The sequence below is a fragment of the Nelumbo lutea genome, chromosome 4 (assembly GCF_056320005.1).
Source record: "Nelumbo lutea isolate HS-2025 chromosome 4, American lotus-T2T, whole genome shotgun sequence".
Taxonomy (NCBI): Eukaryota; Viridiplantae; Streptophyta; class Magnoliopsida; order Proteales; family Nelumbonaceae; genus Nelumbo; species Nelumbo lutea.
The window spans coordinates 14,125,226-14,143,219 of record NC_142687.1 but is presented as its reverse complement, the minus strand read 5'-3'; the positions used below and the strand labels follow the sequence as shown (position 1 = coordinate 14,143,219).

Sequence of the window (17,994 nt, the reverse complement as noted above, 5' to 3'; positions counted from 1 at the left end):
CTTATAGCAGAAATTTGTTACCTCTCCCCGTCGTCCTCTGACAGGGTAGGTATAACCGTCACTGTCAATCTGTCGCAACCATTATTGGCAGGGCTGAGGTGACACGTGCAGGGCCGTTACCGCTAGGTACGTGTCTGTCAGGTATAGGACACCTTCTAAAGGTGGCAGACACGATGCTGCCTGACGAGGGACACGGTTACTGCCACCAGATTTGTCTGGTACGACGGTTGGGCAGGAGATCTTCCTACCTTCCCTCATGTGGCTCGCCGAGCTGCCACAAGCTAGGGTGCTTAAGGGCATATGGGTCCCTGCTTAGAAGCACTGAAGTGCTCCTTCCCAGGTGGGTAAAAGCTTGGTGTCCCTTAGGGGAGAGCATGGGCTCTCCGAACTTGGCGGGGGGCTGACTCACCGAGGTATTAGCCCTCAGCGAGTTGATTGTCTTTGACTTGGCGTTTCCTCCGTACCAAGTCAGGATCGTGCTGCTAGGTTGGACTGTTCGTTCACCAAGCCAAGTCATGTGCACGTGTTTTAGGTTCATGGGTTGAGCCAAATCGTCCTCCATCAAACTCTTTTTTTTTTCTCTCTCTCTGGAAATTCGCAAAGCAGGCGAAAAGAACAATGAGTAGTCGAAGTCAACACAGTGAACGAAAGTCACAAAGATCTTCTCGAAGAGACAGAGGCTTGAATTGAAAGTAAGTTTAAGAGTAGAGAAAGGACAAGATGCACTGAACTACCGCTGGTGCAACTTTCTGGTTTGATCTATCTGGACATCTCTCTCTTTCTCTCGCTTTCTTTGTTCATTATTGCTCTTCAAAGATTGAATCTTTCGTGCTCCCTTGACTGTGACGGGATCAATAGTCTCCCCTGTTTTTGTCTCTAGCAATCTCCTGGTCGATGAAAAGGAAGACAGAGCCAAAAAAGAGGGTGTGACCGTGTGAAATGATTGAGGTGGTAGGACACTAGCTTATAGATTATCGGGCTATTTAAACAAGGTCTGATGCTTACAGTCCTCAATGCAAAGCTATGAGGAATTACATCGTAGTGATGACAAGAGTCTCACCTTTTTGAGTTTTTTCTCCTAACTCTCACTATACAGAGTTGGTGTTCCTATTGCACTCCTATTAATATTCAATTTACATGGCATATATTCTTTTTATTTTATTCCAACTATTTTGTCTAGACAATTAAAAGGGACAAAATGTGAATGGGAAAGAAAAGAACCCTTAAATCATCAATATTATAAGCCATCAAAAATGGATTCCTAGCTTATCCTTTCTTTCTTTACTAAGAACAAGAGTGCAGCTGAATCTAATGGACAGGGTCATGTGGCTGGAGCCAAAGTGGGGTTTGAGGCCCCATTCCAAGTATTAGGGTAGCAATAATTTATTGAGTTTGTAAGTGTTAATGCCAGATGCATATACTTCTAAGTTTGTCTTCATTTACTTGTTCCTGGTTATACTCATTGGCCCAACCTGACGCATATATAAGTTCTTCTGAGTTCTAAGTTTGGGTGAGGTCATATTATGTGGATCCAATCTGAATCAAATCCTCTTGTGGTAATGTGGTCACGCTAAAACAATGAAATCAAAGCCTTTGATGTACTTCTGTGGCCCATTTTCGGTGGGGTCATAACAATACATCTAAGGCCATGATTAGCCATTAAATCATCATCATCATCATCCAAGTCTTATTCTAATCATATGGGATCAGTTACTTGAATCCTGATTTTTCATTCTATCCCGTTTAATGTTATATCGATTAAACCACTACCCAATTCCACGAAAACTGACCACTTTATTTATATTGAATTATTGATGTTTGGAGGGTTTGGACCCATGGGCCAGGGATGGATTGGACAAAGGTCTAAACAGTCAATACTTAATACCCCATAGTATACAACATGTTATATTTTAGGAAAAATTCCCGATTAATAACTTGTACTTTGGGTCTAGTGTCATTTTGGTCCCCGAACTTTAAAATGCAACAATTCAGTATCCAAACTTTTAAAACATGACAATCCAAACCTGTCGTTAACTAGCTATTAATCAACCGTTAAGTGGCATTTGAAAAAAAAATACAAATACCCTTCAAGTGTTATTTAATTTTCTTTATCAGCCATGTAAACGTTGACAAAAAATTAATAGACCCAAATCTTTGTCTTTTCCATTCAAGAAAGTTGGGTCACATTTGAGTGGGCATTCTGGTGACCCTAACTTTCTTGAATAGAAGAGGTATGAATTTGAGAATATTAATTTTTTGTCAATGTTTAGATGGTTGATAAAGAAAATTAAATGACACTTGAAGGGAACTTATTTATTTTTTAAGTATCACTTAACGGTTGATTAATAGTAGATACTAGATTGTTATGTTTTGAAAGTTAAGGTACTGAATTATTGCATTTTAAAGTTCAGATACCAAAGTGACACTAGGCCCAAAATACATGGTACTAATGGAAAAAACAAATGAACTAAAAGTCTTGGATAGTGAACTGGAGGTAAGGCCAAGAAAAGTATACATACCAAAGATGTTACATTCTAGACCAATCTAATATATCAGTTATACAAAACAAAACCTCTATCCCTACATTTTCTTTCAAACCAAACATAACCTAAGAGACCATTAATTGATGGAGTCCACGGAACAGGATTCCATTTACAACTTCCTACCGCAGGCAATTTGAAAGTTGCATAAAGAGAGACCTTCCACAAAGATGAGCCAACCCAACAATGTAAAGAAAAGGAAAAGAAGCACTAGAGGAGAATCTCGTCCCTCAAACCAAACTAATATTTTAAGTATATTAGTTATATGCAATCAAGAGACAACACGTGCGTTCACTAACTCTGAGCTAATTTTACATGTGATTAGCAACAAAGCTAACTTAAAAAACCCAGAATCAGTTCCCTTCTCTTTGGGCTGGAATTGTCCTGAATGAACGACATAAAGTTGAAACGGAACTCCCTTTTCCTTTATATTTGAACCAATAAGAATCTATATACATTCTTTTAATTAGAATACAGTTTTGCATTTAGGGTACCTTTTTATTAATATATAAATATAAATATAACATCCCATCTAAATCTATTTCTTTTTTCCCCTAAAAATGAAAAGAAAAGAAAAGTTCATCCAGGAATATGCCCATCAGATTATGTATGTCGTAGTCATCCAATAATGTGTATATAGAACTAATTTTCTAATCACCTGACGATCTTTCCCGTTTTAGGCATTCATAAGATGGGATTGTTTGGGTCATTTGATTGGATCACATTTGGCCTGTGAGATCAATTGGTCCACACCATCTCGTCGTGGACCAATTACATGGTAGCACGTGTCAGGCAGGGGAAGGAAAGATACGTAAGGAACCCACAGGAATAAGATCTTGTGGGAATTTCTCTTCTGATGTAAGGAAGAAGTTAATGTGTTTGGTGCTATGTAGTGTTGGTACTCAACTCAATCCACAAATTGTCAGCTGCATGGTCTCTCTAGTCTATTCATCATTTGCTTCAAAAGCAAGGTTCATGTATAGCTGATGTAAATATAAAATACCCATCTCTCAGTTAATCCGCAATCAGCTCATCTCTTCCTACCTACAGGCCACAGGCTACAGAGCAGCGAGTGGGCATGACCACCAAGCCACGACGCAACAAGTACTCCCTCTGGGAGAAATCCATGAAGATGGCCATGAACATCGTCAGAGTGTCATCCTTCTCTCTGTCAAAGGCGAGCCTTGGGGCTACGACCAGAGCGATTCCTGCTAATGGCAAGACGAATAGCATTAATCCTGGAAGCAGCCAAAGGTCGTCGTCACAGCAAGAGCCAGAAAGGGGTCCAACAACCCCTCCATACTTGATGTTTGAAGGCAATGGATCTTCACTTGTGATCAGTAAAAGATCAAACATTGACGACAGAGCTTCCGATTTTATTCAAAGATTTCATGAAAAGAACCGAAACAAAACACACAACATGCCAAAGTCTGATCCACATCCACTGATATTGCCACCCCAACCACAACCACTTCTAGTGAAGTAGTATATATTTATAAATAGCTCATCTCATCTCTAGTTTCTTCTTCATCAACTGCTTTGTTAATTAGAGCAAAATCAGTATGGTTATAGGGATATTATGTATACTATATATATTTGTGCCTGAACAAGTGCTTTGAGTCCTTTTGTCTGTTTGTTGATTTCCTTTATTCCCTTCTCTATAGCTGAAGGGGTTGTTGGCTTTATTTAAATTAGACTCTTTTGTAGCATTGCTTTGTAAAATATGGGTCGTCTCTTGTGCATATTCCTTTCCAACTTTCCATTTTCTTGTTTATCAATCAATTAATGAGATCAAGTGCTCTTATGGTTTTGTGTCAGAAATTATAGATTAATGGGTTCCAGATTATCTCATCTTAAAAGCTACTTTGCATCAAAAGAAGCTATTTCGATCAGTGCACCTTATCAAACTACGCCAATTCCTTGTAGCATGTAATAGGTGCGAGATTAGAGCCTGTACCTTTTGAGTTGTTTAAGGGAAAATTTCTTAAACTATCCTTATTCTTATGCTTTAACTAATTGATTAATTATATTCTTATTATTTATATATTGTCTTAAAAGTATCGTGAAAAGAAATGAAGTGTCAAATTTGCTTTGTACTATTCCTCAAATTTTTTAAATAAAATTCAACTGATGAAAAAATTCAAGAAGAGGAAATGAATCGCAACTCCAACGATGATATTTTGGAGAAGAAAAAACTTCTCGGCAACAAAGTACGCCAAAATTAAAGCAATTTCCCCCAACCACCAGAAAGAAAACCGATAAAGGGAAAGTGAGAACTGTTATCCACATCAGAGATAAAAACCAAAACACAGATCCTTAGACTGCTACCCTACTTGACTTGCAAAAACTTGCAAGGTATTACCAAATGTGTCCTCTCAACTCATCAAGTGGAAAAGCATGCTCCATGTAACTTCGCTTCAGCATTTTCAGAGAATATGAGAACGAATACGGATAGAACTAATGATGGCTTCAGTATTTTCACCGCTTTCTCCATTCCTTTGTCCCGTCTTGGTTGTGTAGTTTCTCAGGAATATAGAAAGAAAGATCTTCCTTCGACTGTAGTTTCTCATGGTGTCAGAGCACGGAACATTCGACCGTCGCATAGCTTCTGAGTTTGCAGATTTCGATCATTCCTGATCGATCACAGCATTCTGAGTTTGCAGATTTCGATCATTCCTGATCGATCACAGTATTCTGAGTTTGTAGATTTCGATCGTTCCTGATCTCTGTTCGCGGAACAGATCTCCAAGGATTGTGCAGAACTCTCTTTACTTCCGTTTGTCAAAGCTGGTATCTGTTCTTCGCTGAAACCAAGAAGAAAACTGAGAAACCTTGCTTTGACTGATTGGTCATGGCGGATAGAAGAGAGAAGCAGAATGAAGGTGAGGGCGGAAGCAAAAAGGTAGTCTCGCCATACTACTGCCAATGACAACCTGGGTAATATAATTACCCAAGTTCAATTGAAATGAGATAATTACGAAGAATGGGCTCGAGCAATGCGGATGGTGCTCCGAGCCAAGAAGAAGATAGGATTTCTCGATGGGACTATATCTCAGCCCACAGATGCTTCGCCAGAATTGGAAGATAGGTGGACTGTAAACTCGATGCTGGTTTCCTGGATCCTCAACTCGATAGAACCGAGCCTGCGTTCTACGATCACGTATATGGAGGTATTGAAGGATCTATGGGATGACATCAAAGAACGGTTTTCAGTAGGCAATGGGCCAAGAGTTCAGCAACTCAAGGCAGATCTCGCGAACAGCAAACAGGTCAGTCTTCCAATCGTGACATATTATGGCAAACTGAAACAAGTCTGGGAAGAACTTGTTAATTACGAGCAAATTCCGACATGTGTCTATGCAGGCTGCAACTGTTATATTGTTGCAAAGCTGGAGAAGAGACGAGAAGAAGAAAGAGTCCATCAGTTTCTAATGGGCTTAGATGACACAGTATATGGAACAGTGTGTTCCAATATTCTAGGCACTGATCCGCTGCCAAACTTAAACAAAGCCTATGCCATGGTGATACAAGAGGAGCGGCTAAGAACCGTGACTCGCGGCAAAGAAGAAAAAAGAGAGGCGATGAGCTTTGCTGCACAAGCACAAGGTGGCACAAAAAGAACGGGACACGACACAAAAGAGAATCTGGAGTGTGCACAAACTATGGACGAACAGGACATGAGGCTGAGAGTTGCTTTCAACTCATCAGCTACCCGGACTTGTGGGAGGACCGACCGAGATCTACTGGAAGTGGGAAAGCTCGAGGCCAAGGAACACAAGGCAAAACTGGTCGTGGACGTGGAGGCGTACAAAGAGCAAATGCTGCGTAAGCAGTAGGGCAAACTTCTGAACCAATCCACGCGACAGAAGAAGATCGTACAGCATTCGATGGATTGACTAATGAACAGTGGTCCACTTTTCTTAATCTCTTGAATTCTTGCAAACCCAGCACAAGTGAGAAGTTGACAGGTATGAATTGGATAATTGATACAGGAGCCTCACACCATATGACCGGGAACTTGAATCACTTGCATGATACCGAGACTGTGGCTGGTTGTTAGGTTGGATTGCCCGATGGAAAGCATGTCGTTGCAATAAAGAAATGGACCGTCATTTTAAATAAACACATGAAGCTTACTAATGTGCTTTATGTTCCTCGTTTGAATTGTAACATGATATCTGTGTCGCAATTATTAGAGGAATTGAATTGTAATATTCAATTCACTAATAAGTTTTGTGTTATACAGGACCGCATTTCGAGGGTGGTGATTGGTGCAGGTGAACTACGCGGAGGGCTCTACTGCTTCAAAGGTGTGTACTCAAACAAGGTTCATAAAGCAGAGGTCGAAGCTTCATACGAGTTATGGCACAAGAGAATGGGTCATCCCTCCGAGAAAGTAATTAAACTTCTTCCTAATCTGAACATTAGATGTGGTAGTGGAAATCAGATTTGTGGTGTTTGTTCAAAAGCCAAACAAACAATAGGTACGTTTGATTCTAGTGAAAATAATGCTAAAGGGACTTTTGATTTGATTCATTGTGATTTATGGGGTCTGTACTATGTACGGGCGTCTTGTGGTGCCTCATATTTTTTTACTATTGTTGACGATTTCCGGTGAGCCGTTTGGGTTTTCTTACTTAATGACAAAAGTGAAGTGGGCAAAACGCTGCGGAATTTCTTCACTATGGTTAAACGCCAATATGAAAATTTGGTGAAGATAGTTAGAAATGATAATGGTACTGAATTTACTTGCTTGAAGGAATATTTTTCTGAGCAATGTATAATACATCAGACCTCATGTGTTGAAACACCGCAACAGAATGGACGTGTCGAGAGAAAGCATAGATATATACTGAATGTTGCTAGAGACCTTAGGTTTTAGGCTAATCTCCCTATTGAGTTTTGGGGAGAGTGTGTTATGACGGCCGGTTATTTGATCAGCAGGACCCCCTCCACTCTCCTTTTGGGAAAATCACCGTATGAGATGTTGTATGGGCAGAAACCAAGCTACAAACATATACGAACGTTTGGGTGTTTGTGTTATGCGCGAAGCCTAAATCGTATCAGGGATAAGTTTGCCAGTAGAGCCAGACGTTGTGTCTTTGTGGGATACCCCTTTGGGAAGAAGGGGTGGAGAGTTTATGACTTAGAAAACACTGAATATTTTGTTTCCAGGGATGTGGTGTTTTCAAAAACTGAGTTTCCCTATGCTATTGAAGAAAAACAAGTCAAACACGGACACAATGATGATAATCTTGAATATAACCAGGTGGAAACTGAAGTGTATGACGAAGAAGATAGTGAAAGTAAAAGAGAGAGAGAACAAAGCGACAGGTGTAAAAATAATGAAGGGGAGCATGATGTAAGGGGGAGCTCTGTGGAAGAAACAAAAGCAGGGAATGAGCAACTTGGACGAGGCCATAGAATGAAGCATCCTTCCAGTCGTCTCAAGGACTACATCATACACACCACATGGTGTTCCAACCATAGTCTGAGCCCCTCTGCCAGTTCATCTCACTGATCTCACTCCTCAGGTACTCCCTATCCTATAACACAGTATGTGAATTGTGATAAATTTTCTTTGCGACACCGCTCTTTCTTAGTAGCTGTCACAGCTAGTCATGAGCCCCAGAGTTATTTAGAGGCTGTCAAGGACTCTCGTTGGAGAGAGGCAATGAGAAAGGAAATTGAAGCTTTAGAAAACAATAGAACTTGGACAGTGGTGGACTTGCCGCCAGGGAAGAAGGCTCTCGGAAGTAAATGGGTCTACAAGATAAAGTACAACTCAGATGTCACAATAGAGCGGTACAAGGCACGTTTGGTGATCTTCGAAAACAAACAGGTTGAAGGGATTGACTACAATGAAACGTTTGCGCATGTGGCAAAGATGGTTACAGTTTGGACATTCCTTGCAGTTGCTGCGGCTAGAAACTGAGAACTGCATCAGATGGACGTGCAGAACGCATTTCTTCATGGAGATCTGCAAGAAGAAGTGTATATGAAGATGCCTCCTGCATTTGCTTCAAGACTACCTGGTAAGGTGTGCAAGTTGCACAAGTCGCTTTATGGTTTGAAACAGGCCCCTCGTTGCTGGTTTTCTAAACCCACGACAGCCTTGAAACAGTATGGCTTTACTCAGTCACAATCTGATTACTCATTGTTTACGCTTCGACGAAGGCACGTACAGTTAAATATTTTGGTTTACGTGGACGATCTTGTCATCTCTGGAAATAACGGCAATGCCATTTTGAGATTCAAGAAGTATCTCAGCCAATGCTTCCACATGAAGGACTTGGGAACTTTGAAATACTTTTTAAGAGTGGAGGTCACCAGAAGCCAGAAAGGTATTTTTCTTTGTCAACGGAAGTACGCGTTGGATATCATATCAGAAACTGGTTTGTTAGGTGCTAAGCTAGCTAGACTTCCCCTATAACAAAATCATAAACTAGCTCTGGCAGATGGTCCTCTGATGATAAAGCCGGAGAGTTACAGGAGGCTAGTGGGTCGTTTAATTTACTTGACCATTACTCGTCCTGAATTGTCCTATTGTGTGCATGTGCTCACTCATTTTATTCAGAACCCCCGTGAAGAACACTGGGAAGCGGCTTTGCGTGTGGTGCGATATTTGAAAGGTGACCCGGGACAAGGAAATTTCCTTCCAGCTGACAATGATCTTCGACTGTATGCCTGCTATGACTCTGACTGGGCCGGGTGTCCACTGACACGACGCTCTCTCACAGGATACTTTGTTTTATTGGGCCGAGCACCTATATCGTGGAAGACAAATAAGCAAGTTACAATGTCCAGATCATCAGCTGAGGTGGAATACAGGTCTATGGCAACAGCTGCATGTTAATTGAAATGGTTAAAAGGGTTGTTGCATTCATTAGGAGTTGATCATCCTGACCCTATGCGGTTATACTGTGATAGTCAAGCAGCCTTGCATATCACTACGAATCCAGTCTTCCATGAGAGGACTAAACACATTGAAGTAGACTGTCACTTTGTCCACGGTGAAATCCAAAATGGAAATATACGGCCTTCCTACGTCCGGACTTCAAAGCAACTTGCCGATATGTTTACAAAGGCCCTGGGCAGGCAACAATTCGAACATCTTCTTGCCAAGTTGGGCATTTCCCATTTACATGCTCCAACTTGAGGGGGGGTATTAAGCGAGCAAGCGAGCCTTATCTTAGAATCGCCTTATCCTCTGTAAACCTTGTCCTTATCTCTTATATGTTTTAGTTGTTCTTGGTTTTGTTTTTCATTATTCTTTTAGGAGACTGTAATTACATTCCTAGTGGTGAATCGAACTCTACTCTGTATATAAATTCCCAGCAATCGTTTGCTGGAACAGGAATATAGAAAGAAAGATCTTCCTTCGACTGTAGTTTCTCATCTCCCTTCGACTGTAGTTTATCAACAACCATGTCACCTTCCTGATAGCGTGTGCTAACAATTTTAATTGTTATCAGCTTATCCTCCTCTTATCTTGTTTTCTGTTTTCTGGCTGACCTATTTTCTGTTTTTGTACTTAAACTCATATTATTATACTTCCATTATTTATATCATCCAGACTTCCCTCATAAACATACATTGTGGGAGTTATCTTTTCGTTCAATATTTGTGTTTTGTCATTGGTTTCTTAAGCTAGAGAATCCCAATCATCAAAAAAAAAGGGGAAAGTGATGATTCTAGGTGCTTATAATCGATCCTAACTGATGATGAGTGATTTGGCCCCACATACTAATTAGCTGACACATGGGTGCGACCTGCTGATTATTGGACATTGACAAAGCATTTCCTACCACCTGATCAGTAGGACAGGTCACCTCGGGTACCTCGGTTAGGACCGAGGACCGAGTAGCTTGTTATGATCCGGCCTGTCGAGGTGATATGTAGCATACTTCTAGAATTAAGTCAGCTATCTCCGAGCTCTTCGAGATCATGCCGCACGACCCTAGGGCTTATTCTCATCCTGCCTGGATCAGACGAGCTCAATAAGCCTTATTGGGTATCACGAAATCCACCTTCTAGTAGAGAACGAACTTCTAATGGCGCGGGCCAAGGATCTCAGAGGTGTTTCGTGAGACCTACAACAGCTCACCTATATAAGAGCACCTACGCCAGAGACACAAGGTACGTGCGATTCATTGCTCACTAGGCTATTTGCTATGTAGCTTTCAGCTCGCACACATTGAGTACTGACTTAAGCATCGGAGCAACTATACCGAGTGAGTCACCCCAGATCCTCTAAGTATCCATTCTCTTGCAGTTCGACCGGCCAGCTAAACAACCGATGTCTGAACTGCCCTCCAGCTAGGAGCATCCAGATCGCACACCATCACTAATAAAGTGAGGATCAACAACTATCTCTAGTGTTAATCTCTTCGATAACAAAGTAGATGATTCTCGGCTTGACCTAACAGCAACTAACCTCATCAACAAGCTCTATTTCCAGGCGTCACAAGACATATTTTCCCTCTAGAATATTGCAGGAGAGACAGGGAAGAACCTCACTTCTATGGCTTCTACCTTTATATCAGATCTTCAGGATAAAACCTCTAATGAATGACTTGTCACTGTCGCTTTGCTATTGTCTCAATGTTGAGGACAATGAACAGTTCACCAGAAGGGCATTTTAAAAATTTTAAAAATTAGAATAGTGATAGTGATGGAAAGTTAACGCAAAAAAGTTTTAGACAATTGTCAAAAACAGTAGGATACTTAGTATAAGAAATTTGCCCTTCTTTGAATTATTTATAACGAACTTTCTGTGCTTCAGAGTTGGGAAGGATATCAGAAGCGCACGGCACAAGTTTTACGAAGGCAATTTTTCTTTTTCTTCCTTCTTTTTGACTCGGAATTTCTACAGAGTACTACAGATAGCATAAATGGAATTCCACATTAATTTCATATCCCTTTCGTTTTGGACATGATTGTATACAAGCACATACTTTGTGGATGTTACTTTTGTACGTATGCAATCATTTATGGAAATTTCAGCTTTGTAGGATTGATCTAGACCAAATTAAATTTTTTAATTAGCTTAATCTCCATTGGAATGAAGCTACAGTACTAGAGATGAACTCAACTCAAAAAAAGACTAGACATCGAAACAAGCAACAAACATCAGAATCATGGAAAAACTTGTTCTTTTGGGAACCTTAGATGCCACGTTTACCGGCCGAACAGTGACTTAGAACCCAAGGTCGATCCAAGAAAAATTAACACTGTCATAAATTGATGACCACTAACAAGTTAAGTCAAAGGAGGCTTTCATTAATTTTCTCTTTTTCTGCGAATTTCGCTGCTTTTGATCATATACATCGAAGTTTAGATTGGAATTTAGAAGAAGCTCCATAGCCACCCCCACGACCCCACCATTATCTAAATAATAACCGTAAGAATTGCTGTCTGAGTAGCTAACAACTGTGAACTGTGAACTATTCACTGTGCGGGATCAAACAAGCATGAAAAGTAACGAAGAGTGATGATATATGCATGTGTATATAACGGCGTTTATTTGATCGCTGGAGTTCATTGGAAGGTGCAGAAATTCTGAACAGAGCAAGTCGAGATGGAGGAAAGAGAAGAGGTTGATGGCCAAATAAACGGTTTCCGGAGACCATTTGCAGAATTGCAGGTGGTATACGAATTTCTGGGCAACGAGTGCACCAGACCAAAAAATTGCAGTAGGCCCAGCATAGACTGATGGTTTGAGCAAGTGGACTTTGGTGATAGAAAGGGGAAAGAGAAAGAAACGGCCTAAGAAAGTTTTATCACCAGTAGTTACTGGATCTATCGATTCCGCTTTCTTTTCTTCAACTAAACCAGTCGTCCCACTTGAAAGCTTGCTGCAAGTTGCACTAAAAAAATTAACATGATAAGATTAATTAGTCGAAGTGATCGGACTAATTGGATTTCCAGATAGAGAGGCAATCTCTTTGGTGGGATCAGCTGGAATGCCAATGTGTTGGGCCTGGGCTGAATGAGGGTAGACCTGGTTCCGAATAGATACAGAACCAGCCCTATCCAATCGAGATTATCATATCTAGTCCGATGAGGTTGAGGTATATTTTCTATGTGCTAAATATACACATTGGAACTCCAAATATATACCCACAACCAATCACATTATGTCAATGGATCCGTTCAAATCAAAATCAATTTGGATGAATTGGACAGACCAATAAGACATTGACCAGGATTGGATTGGACCTGGTCCATCAGTAATAAATTTATTTTGGATTAGGTCAGATTGAACCAATATCTAATCCATTGATAGAGATAAGAATTCAGGTGTCAATGAATCAAATTTGGGTTAGAACTAATCTATATTAAAACCAGTTTGAAGAAATTGGATGGTCCAGACATTGATTTGGATTGATTCAAATTAAGTATTCGTCGGATTGTATTGGACCTGGTCCATCTGTAATAGACTCATATTGGACCGAATCAGATTGGACCAAATCTAGTCCGATTGACACTCTTACTCATGACCAGAAAAGAAAAGAGTACAAGTGCAAATATACACAATGCAAATACATACAAATTAATACAAAATACAAGGTTTTGAATTAGATGGAGTGACTTCTTTGGCAGTGCCACTGCAGTAGATCCAAAGCCATGATTTTCCGTTTTCGCCCTGCACTACGCCAGTATCGTAGTAAAAGTGAACTCTTTACACTCCACATATTTATATTTAGCCTAAAATACATAGACCTATGTAATAGGGTCAGACTGGTTCAGGGCCGTTAGCTGGTTGACCTGGATCATTGATCCAACCCCTACCAACTTCATCTAACACCGCACATCTCACCTGGAAGCCACCATAAAAGTGAGACCCGCCATGAATGAGATGTACGTTGGTAGGGGGTTGGAACGTATATTGTTGATCAAAGAGAAACTACTAACCATTACCAAACAGCTTCTATCGAGTTCGAGGGATATAGTTCAGGCGATGTCAGTGTCTTTTGTCAATACTAAACCTAAGGCTGTGTTTGATAGGAAAATCTTTATAAACTTTGTATAGGTTTTGTTACCTTTTCCTTCAAACCAAACATAATCTAAAGGTTTCCAGCAATGCAATATGCTGCGAAAATCCTTGTATCAATTCGATGAACTGCCGTGAGTAGTGATTGCAAACTGCTCTTCTAATAATTCAAAATTTGAAAGAATATGTACAACAGGTGGTCTGTATCTGTGCTTCCATATATGTTTGAGAGATTTTGATGAGAATGATATACTACTAAGTGGCCAAGTCGGATCCATCATCCATGGAGAGAGGGAGGCAGGACGGAGGCTCCATTTTCATCTAATGGTGAACAACTTCGTCAACGTTACCAATTGAGCACCCTCCATAGTGACTGAAACACTTTGGTGCATTAATGATGGTTCCTACCATTTTTTTTCTTTTCAATCCTGAAAAGGGGAAAAAAAAGCGTAGCGCTTCGTCCCATTATAAGAAGGTTTCAATCTGATCTAATTTCAATGGTGTAGACTGTAGACGAGAAAATTAACTGGAGCCTCTGAAATAATTGGTGAAAGTCTTGCATAAATAAACCAGTCTTATTCATTTGGGCTTTGGAAGTTGGAACACGCATGGCAGTTCTTAACTCCTTATCGACTTAATATTTGTTCTCATTAGTAGACATTAAGACTGTGTACAGGTTTTCCTTCAAACCAAACACAGCCAAGAGTACAATTTGGCTTTACAAGAGAGGGGGTGGATTAGGATTACCTTTTCCAGCCTTTTTGTCCTTTTGTGGCTTGTGGTGGAAAATATACATTGGTATACACCACAGCTTCACAAGTTGGGCCTTGTGATGGTTATGGTCTTCAAACTTAAATTGTAAACAATTGCAAGTGTTGTTTGGATGACTCTTTCTTTGACGTAAATATTATCTAACCTTCTCTCTCTCTCCCTCCTGTTTCGAAGAAAAGTAGGATCTTAAGCCACTTGTCGAAATTTAAGATTGGATCGTGGAATCAGATCTTTATACCTAACAACTAACGAAGGGTCAAAGGGCAATCTGTAGTTGAGCTACTTATATCAATTTATGTCCAATAAAGAAGAATAAAAGGCAAGAAGGTCCAGATAGAATTGATCTCCAACAAAGACGGTCGTCTTTTCTCTTTATTCCTCCAGCGCACTAAAAACCGGCGTCTCAAAATAAAATAAAGAAGATTCTTCTCTCCACCAAAACAAGAAGTCTACATCACTCCATGTTTTATTAATTACTCTTCACCAAAACAAGATTCTTCTCTCCACCAAAATAAAATAAAGAAGATTCTTCTCTTCACCAATTCGAAAACCAGATGAATGTCGATCCCCTTATTAATTACTAGACTAGATAACATACATGTTTTATTGAAACTACGAAACCCACATGCTAAAGTAGAACCTTTCGGTGAACCAAGCTGATAGCTCTGAATCTGATGAAAAAATACAGCAACAATGATGGTGAATTCCACCTGGTTAGTGATCTCCATAAGTGGATTTCAATATTCAGAAACCCAGAATTATAAACCCCCGAAGTTCTCCCTGTAATTCACTTAAGGAAAGCAGCTGTGTGTATGTGGGTTTGATCCAGACATTCCATTGCAAATCAATATATCAGTTGCACAGAAAGTAATACGCGAATCAATCTCCATTCTCCAGCGCTTGACAAGCAAAACTAAATAGGTTGCTTACCAAAGAAAAAACAGTTGCAGGGGAGCTATAAATGCAACCCTTATTTGAGTTGTTTCATGCAAATCTTTAGACAGCAAAGCAACATGCAACCCATTCATTGTAGAAACGTAACTACAACTAGAGTTACCTACTACCCCCCATCCATCCATACAGAACCAGACAGTAAAACATAGAAATCAGAATTCTTTGACAGAAGATGACAAAATAAACAAGAATAAACCCCCCCTACAGTCCACTACCACAACAAGGCATCTCTTTATGGACTCTCTCTAGCCTGTACAAACAAGGAATCACCTTATCTTCTCGAGTCCAAATCTAAAATCTAAAATCTAGTCCCAACTAAATCTCGTTTTCCTCTACAAGGATAGAATTTTTTATTCTCAGGCGACACTAATAATGCTTCCACCGTTGGAATCCAGCTCGCCGGCGCTGAAATTCGACATGGACTGAAAAGCTGAGTGTCTCGACGATGGCTGTTGATCGGATGACGAGGTGGAGAGTTTAAGCGACAACGGCGACGGATCCATTGAATACTGTTGGTTCAAGTTAAGATTAGCCATTCTCGATGCAGGTGGGATCGGCAGTACAGGTACCGGGCGCACGAGTTTCGTTGGCGCATTCGTTAGATCGCTTTGTACCAGCGTCAGGCTCTCTGCAGGGTTCTCGCCAGTACCGGGCAATACTACGGGACTGAGCGTCATCGGAAAAGCCGGCACCGGATATGCTATATTACAGTTCACCGGCGCCGGTGGCTGAGTTGCGGTCTCCTGGTGAACAGTTTCTTCTTCGATCGGCAATCCCATAAACTATCAAAATCAAATAAAGAAAAAACAAGCAAACAATAAATTAAGAAATAAGGTTATTCTGCAAGTTTGAACAATAAACTTGACGTAAAAAAGAAAACAAATTGAATACATATGAATAAAATAAATTATGTCTAAATTTAAGTACCGTATCGGTGGTGATGTCGAAGAGACTAGATCGGCGGCGTCTCCGATTGAGGTTGTTTCGACGAAGGAAGTACTTCTGAGCATGGCTAGCTACCTGGGTAGGCGTACGAGTCTTGACGAAGTTTCTAGAAATACCTCTCCAATCTCCTTTTCCTACTTTCTGCAGGCCTACTAGGAAAAGCCTGTGTTCCTCTTCGGTCCACGGAACCCCTAATAACCGTCGAAGAAATATTCAAAATCCTTTCTTTTAAACAAAGAAAAGATGGGTACAGAGCTTTACAGAGAGACGGAGAAAGAAACAACAAGATGGGAAATCTGAAAAAGCACCTCTCTTGCGCTCGCGGTTTCCAGCGGAGGCGTGGCAGACGTCATCGGAGGCGTAGCCGGCGTTAACGTCGGAGCTGAGCTCTTGGGGTTGTTCGTACTGCGAGAGATTGTTCATGCTGACGGTCTTACGGATCGAGCCCTCGGTAACTCGAACACCGAACAGCATGAATCCACCGTTGGATTCAGAAGCGGCCACAGCTTCGGAGCAGGTACGGGAGTTGTGCCCGTTGTTGCCGCACTGCGAGCAGCTGCGCGACTGCGACATCCTGGTTGGCGGACGATAGGGGTTTGGTTTTGAGATCTCCTGCTGCTTGTTCTTTCTTCCTGCGATGTTCTTCTCCTTCTGCTTTCTCAAAAAGCGAGGAAGAAGAATCTCAGACCGTACAACAAAGTCTGAAGCCCATAAAACAAGATGAAAGAAGGGGAGAAGAAACAAATGTGTTCTTCGGAAAATGAGAATGGCCAGTGGCGCTTCGTTGATATAACGAATGGTTTTAGCGTTGCTTTGTTGGTTTGCGTGGTTCACTAGGAACCGACCAATCAAGATTAGGGGTCTGATGCTTATATTTTCCAAATTTCTGATCAGAGACCGTCTAATTAGCAGCACTTGGAATCAACGACCGTCAATGCACGATAACCGCAATAAAACCGGGAAATGGATCCAATGGTTCAGATCCGATTTTCTTTGTTGATGTTGTTCAATGAATGCATGTCAGGAAGTAGTTGGGTTGTATTTGTATGGGTACTATGAACCATGAAACGAGAGAGCCCATATCATATTCATACGAGTCAATGACTCATGAGAAGAAGGAAATATTATCTAATTATCTAATTATCTAATTATCTAATACACATATAAATAATATAAAAAATAGAAAATTAAAAATAAAAAAAAGGCTGGTGGAGGAGAAGAGAGCGTCTGCACCGTCGGCTTCGTATATTCTCTAGTCTCTCTACTCGTTTGAGAAATATTTATTGCATGGGCTGGACTTGGATTCGTGTATGGGTCTTTTTCTTGCAAATCGCCATCGTGGGTTGGGAGGATAAGGGGACGTGGGCCCCCATGAACGAACGCGGAACACTCTCCACGGCCTCGGGCCCGGGCCGCTTCTCCTTTTTAAGTCTTTAACCATACCATACCAACACCTTGGATGTGTGGTGTTTAGTTTTTAGTGGATGCCGTTGTCTTTGGGTTCTCCTTTTTTTTTTTTTTAAATCTTGTGTCGTTTGCAATTGTAAAAGAATTGAGCATGTGTTGTTTCAGTATTTCCCTTGTTTTTGCTAACTGATTATTTTAGCTTCTCGATGGTGCTTCAGTTTCCACTTTGTTTTGTTGTGGGCTGTTGTTTTGTTGCCACTCCTACATCAACGCCTCTATTATTGGGCTACCACTTTTGATATTATTCACGATTCTTCAATCCGACCCATAAACCCATACAGGCTTTTTTGGGGTTGGTGGGATTGACCCATTTGTCCAGCT

At 40.8% G+C, this 17,994-nt stretch overlaps 2 protein-coding genes across 2 annotated transcripts; one reads left to right on the top strand and one right to left on the bottom strand.

Annotated features, from left to right (window-relative positions):
* The first annotated feature begins 5,536 nt into the window (after positions 1–5,536).
* On the top strand, positions 5,537–8,475 carry LOC148854071 (uncharacterized). The gene is made up of 4 exons (XM_088984825.1): positions 5,537–6,319; positions 6,787–7,154; positions 7,716–7,846; positions 8,075–8,475. The coding sequence occupies exons 1-4, from the start codon at positions 5,537–5,539 to the stop codon at positions 8,473–8,475; spliced, it is 1,683 nt and encodes a 560-aa protein (XP_088840951.1).
* A 6,827-nt stretch (positions 8,476–15,302) lies between these two features.
* LOC148854070 (transcription factor MYB1R1-like) lies at positions 15,303–17,443 on the bottom strand. Its single transcript, XM_088985384.1, has 3 exons — positions 16,515–17,443; positions 16,189–16,397; positions 15,303–16,043 (listed from the first exon to the last, which is right to left on the bottom strand). Exons 1-3 carry the CDS (start codon positions 16,777–16,779, stop codon positions 15,618–15,620), a joined length of 900 nt encoding a protein of 299 aa, XP_088841510.1. The 5' UTR covers positions 16,780–17,443; the 3' UTR covers positions 15,303–15,617.
* Between the last annotated feature and the right edge of the window lie 551 nt (positions 17,444–17,994).

What these genes read in the sequence shown, in the direction of transcription:
- LOC148854071 (XM_088984825.1), top strand. Translation starts at nt 5,537, where the DNA reads ATGCGGATGGTGCTCCGAGCCAAGAAGAAGATAGGATTTCTCGATGGG. An exon ending in TCGAGGCCAAGGAACACAAG is followed by an intron (nt 6,320 to 6,786) that starts GCAAAACTGGTC and finishes TGTGTTATACAG; the next exon opens with GACCGCATTTCGAGGGTGGT. An exon ending in TGACGAAGAAGATAGTGAAA is followed by an intron (nt 7,847 to 8,074) that starts GTAAAAGAGAGA and finishes CTCACTCCTCAG; the next exon opens with GTACTCCCTATCCTATAACA.
- LOC148854070 (XM_088985384.1), bottom strand. Translation starts at nt 16,779, where the DNA reads ATGTCGCAGTCGCGCAGCTGCTCGCAGTGCGGCAACAACGGGCACAAC. An exon ending in AAACCGCGAGCGCAAGAGAG is followed by an intron (nt 16,398 to 16,514) that starts GTGCTTTTTCAG and finishes GACGGTTATTAG; the next exon opens with GGGTTCCGTGGACCGAAGAG. An exon ending in TCGACATCACCACCGATACG is followed by an intron (nt 16,044 to 16,188) that starts GTACTTAAATTT and finishes TGATTTTGATAG; the next exon opens with TTTATGGGATTGCCGATCGA.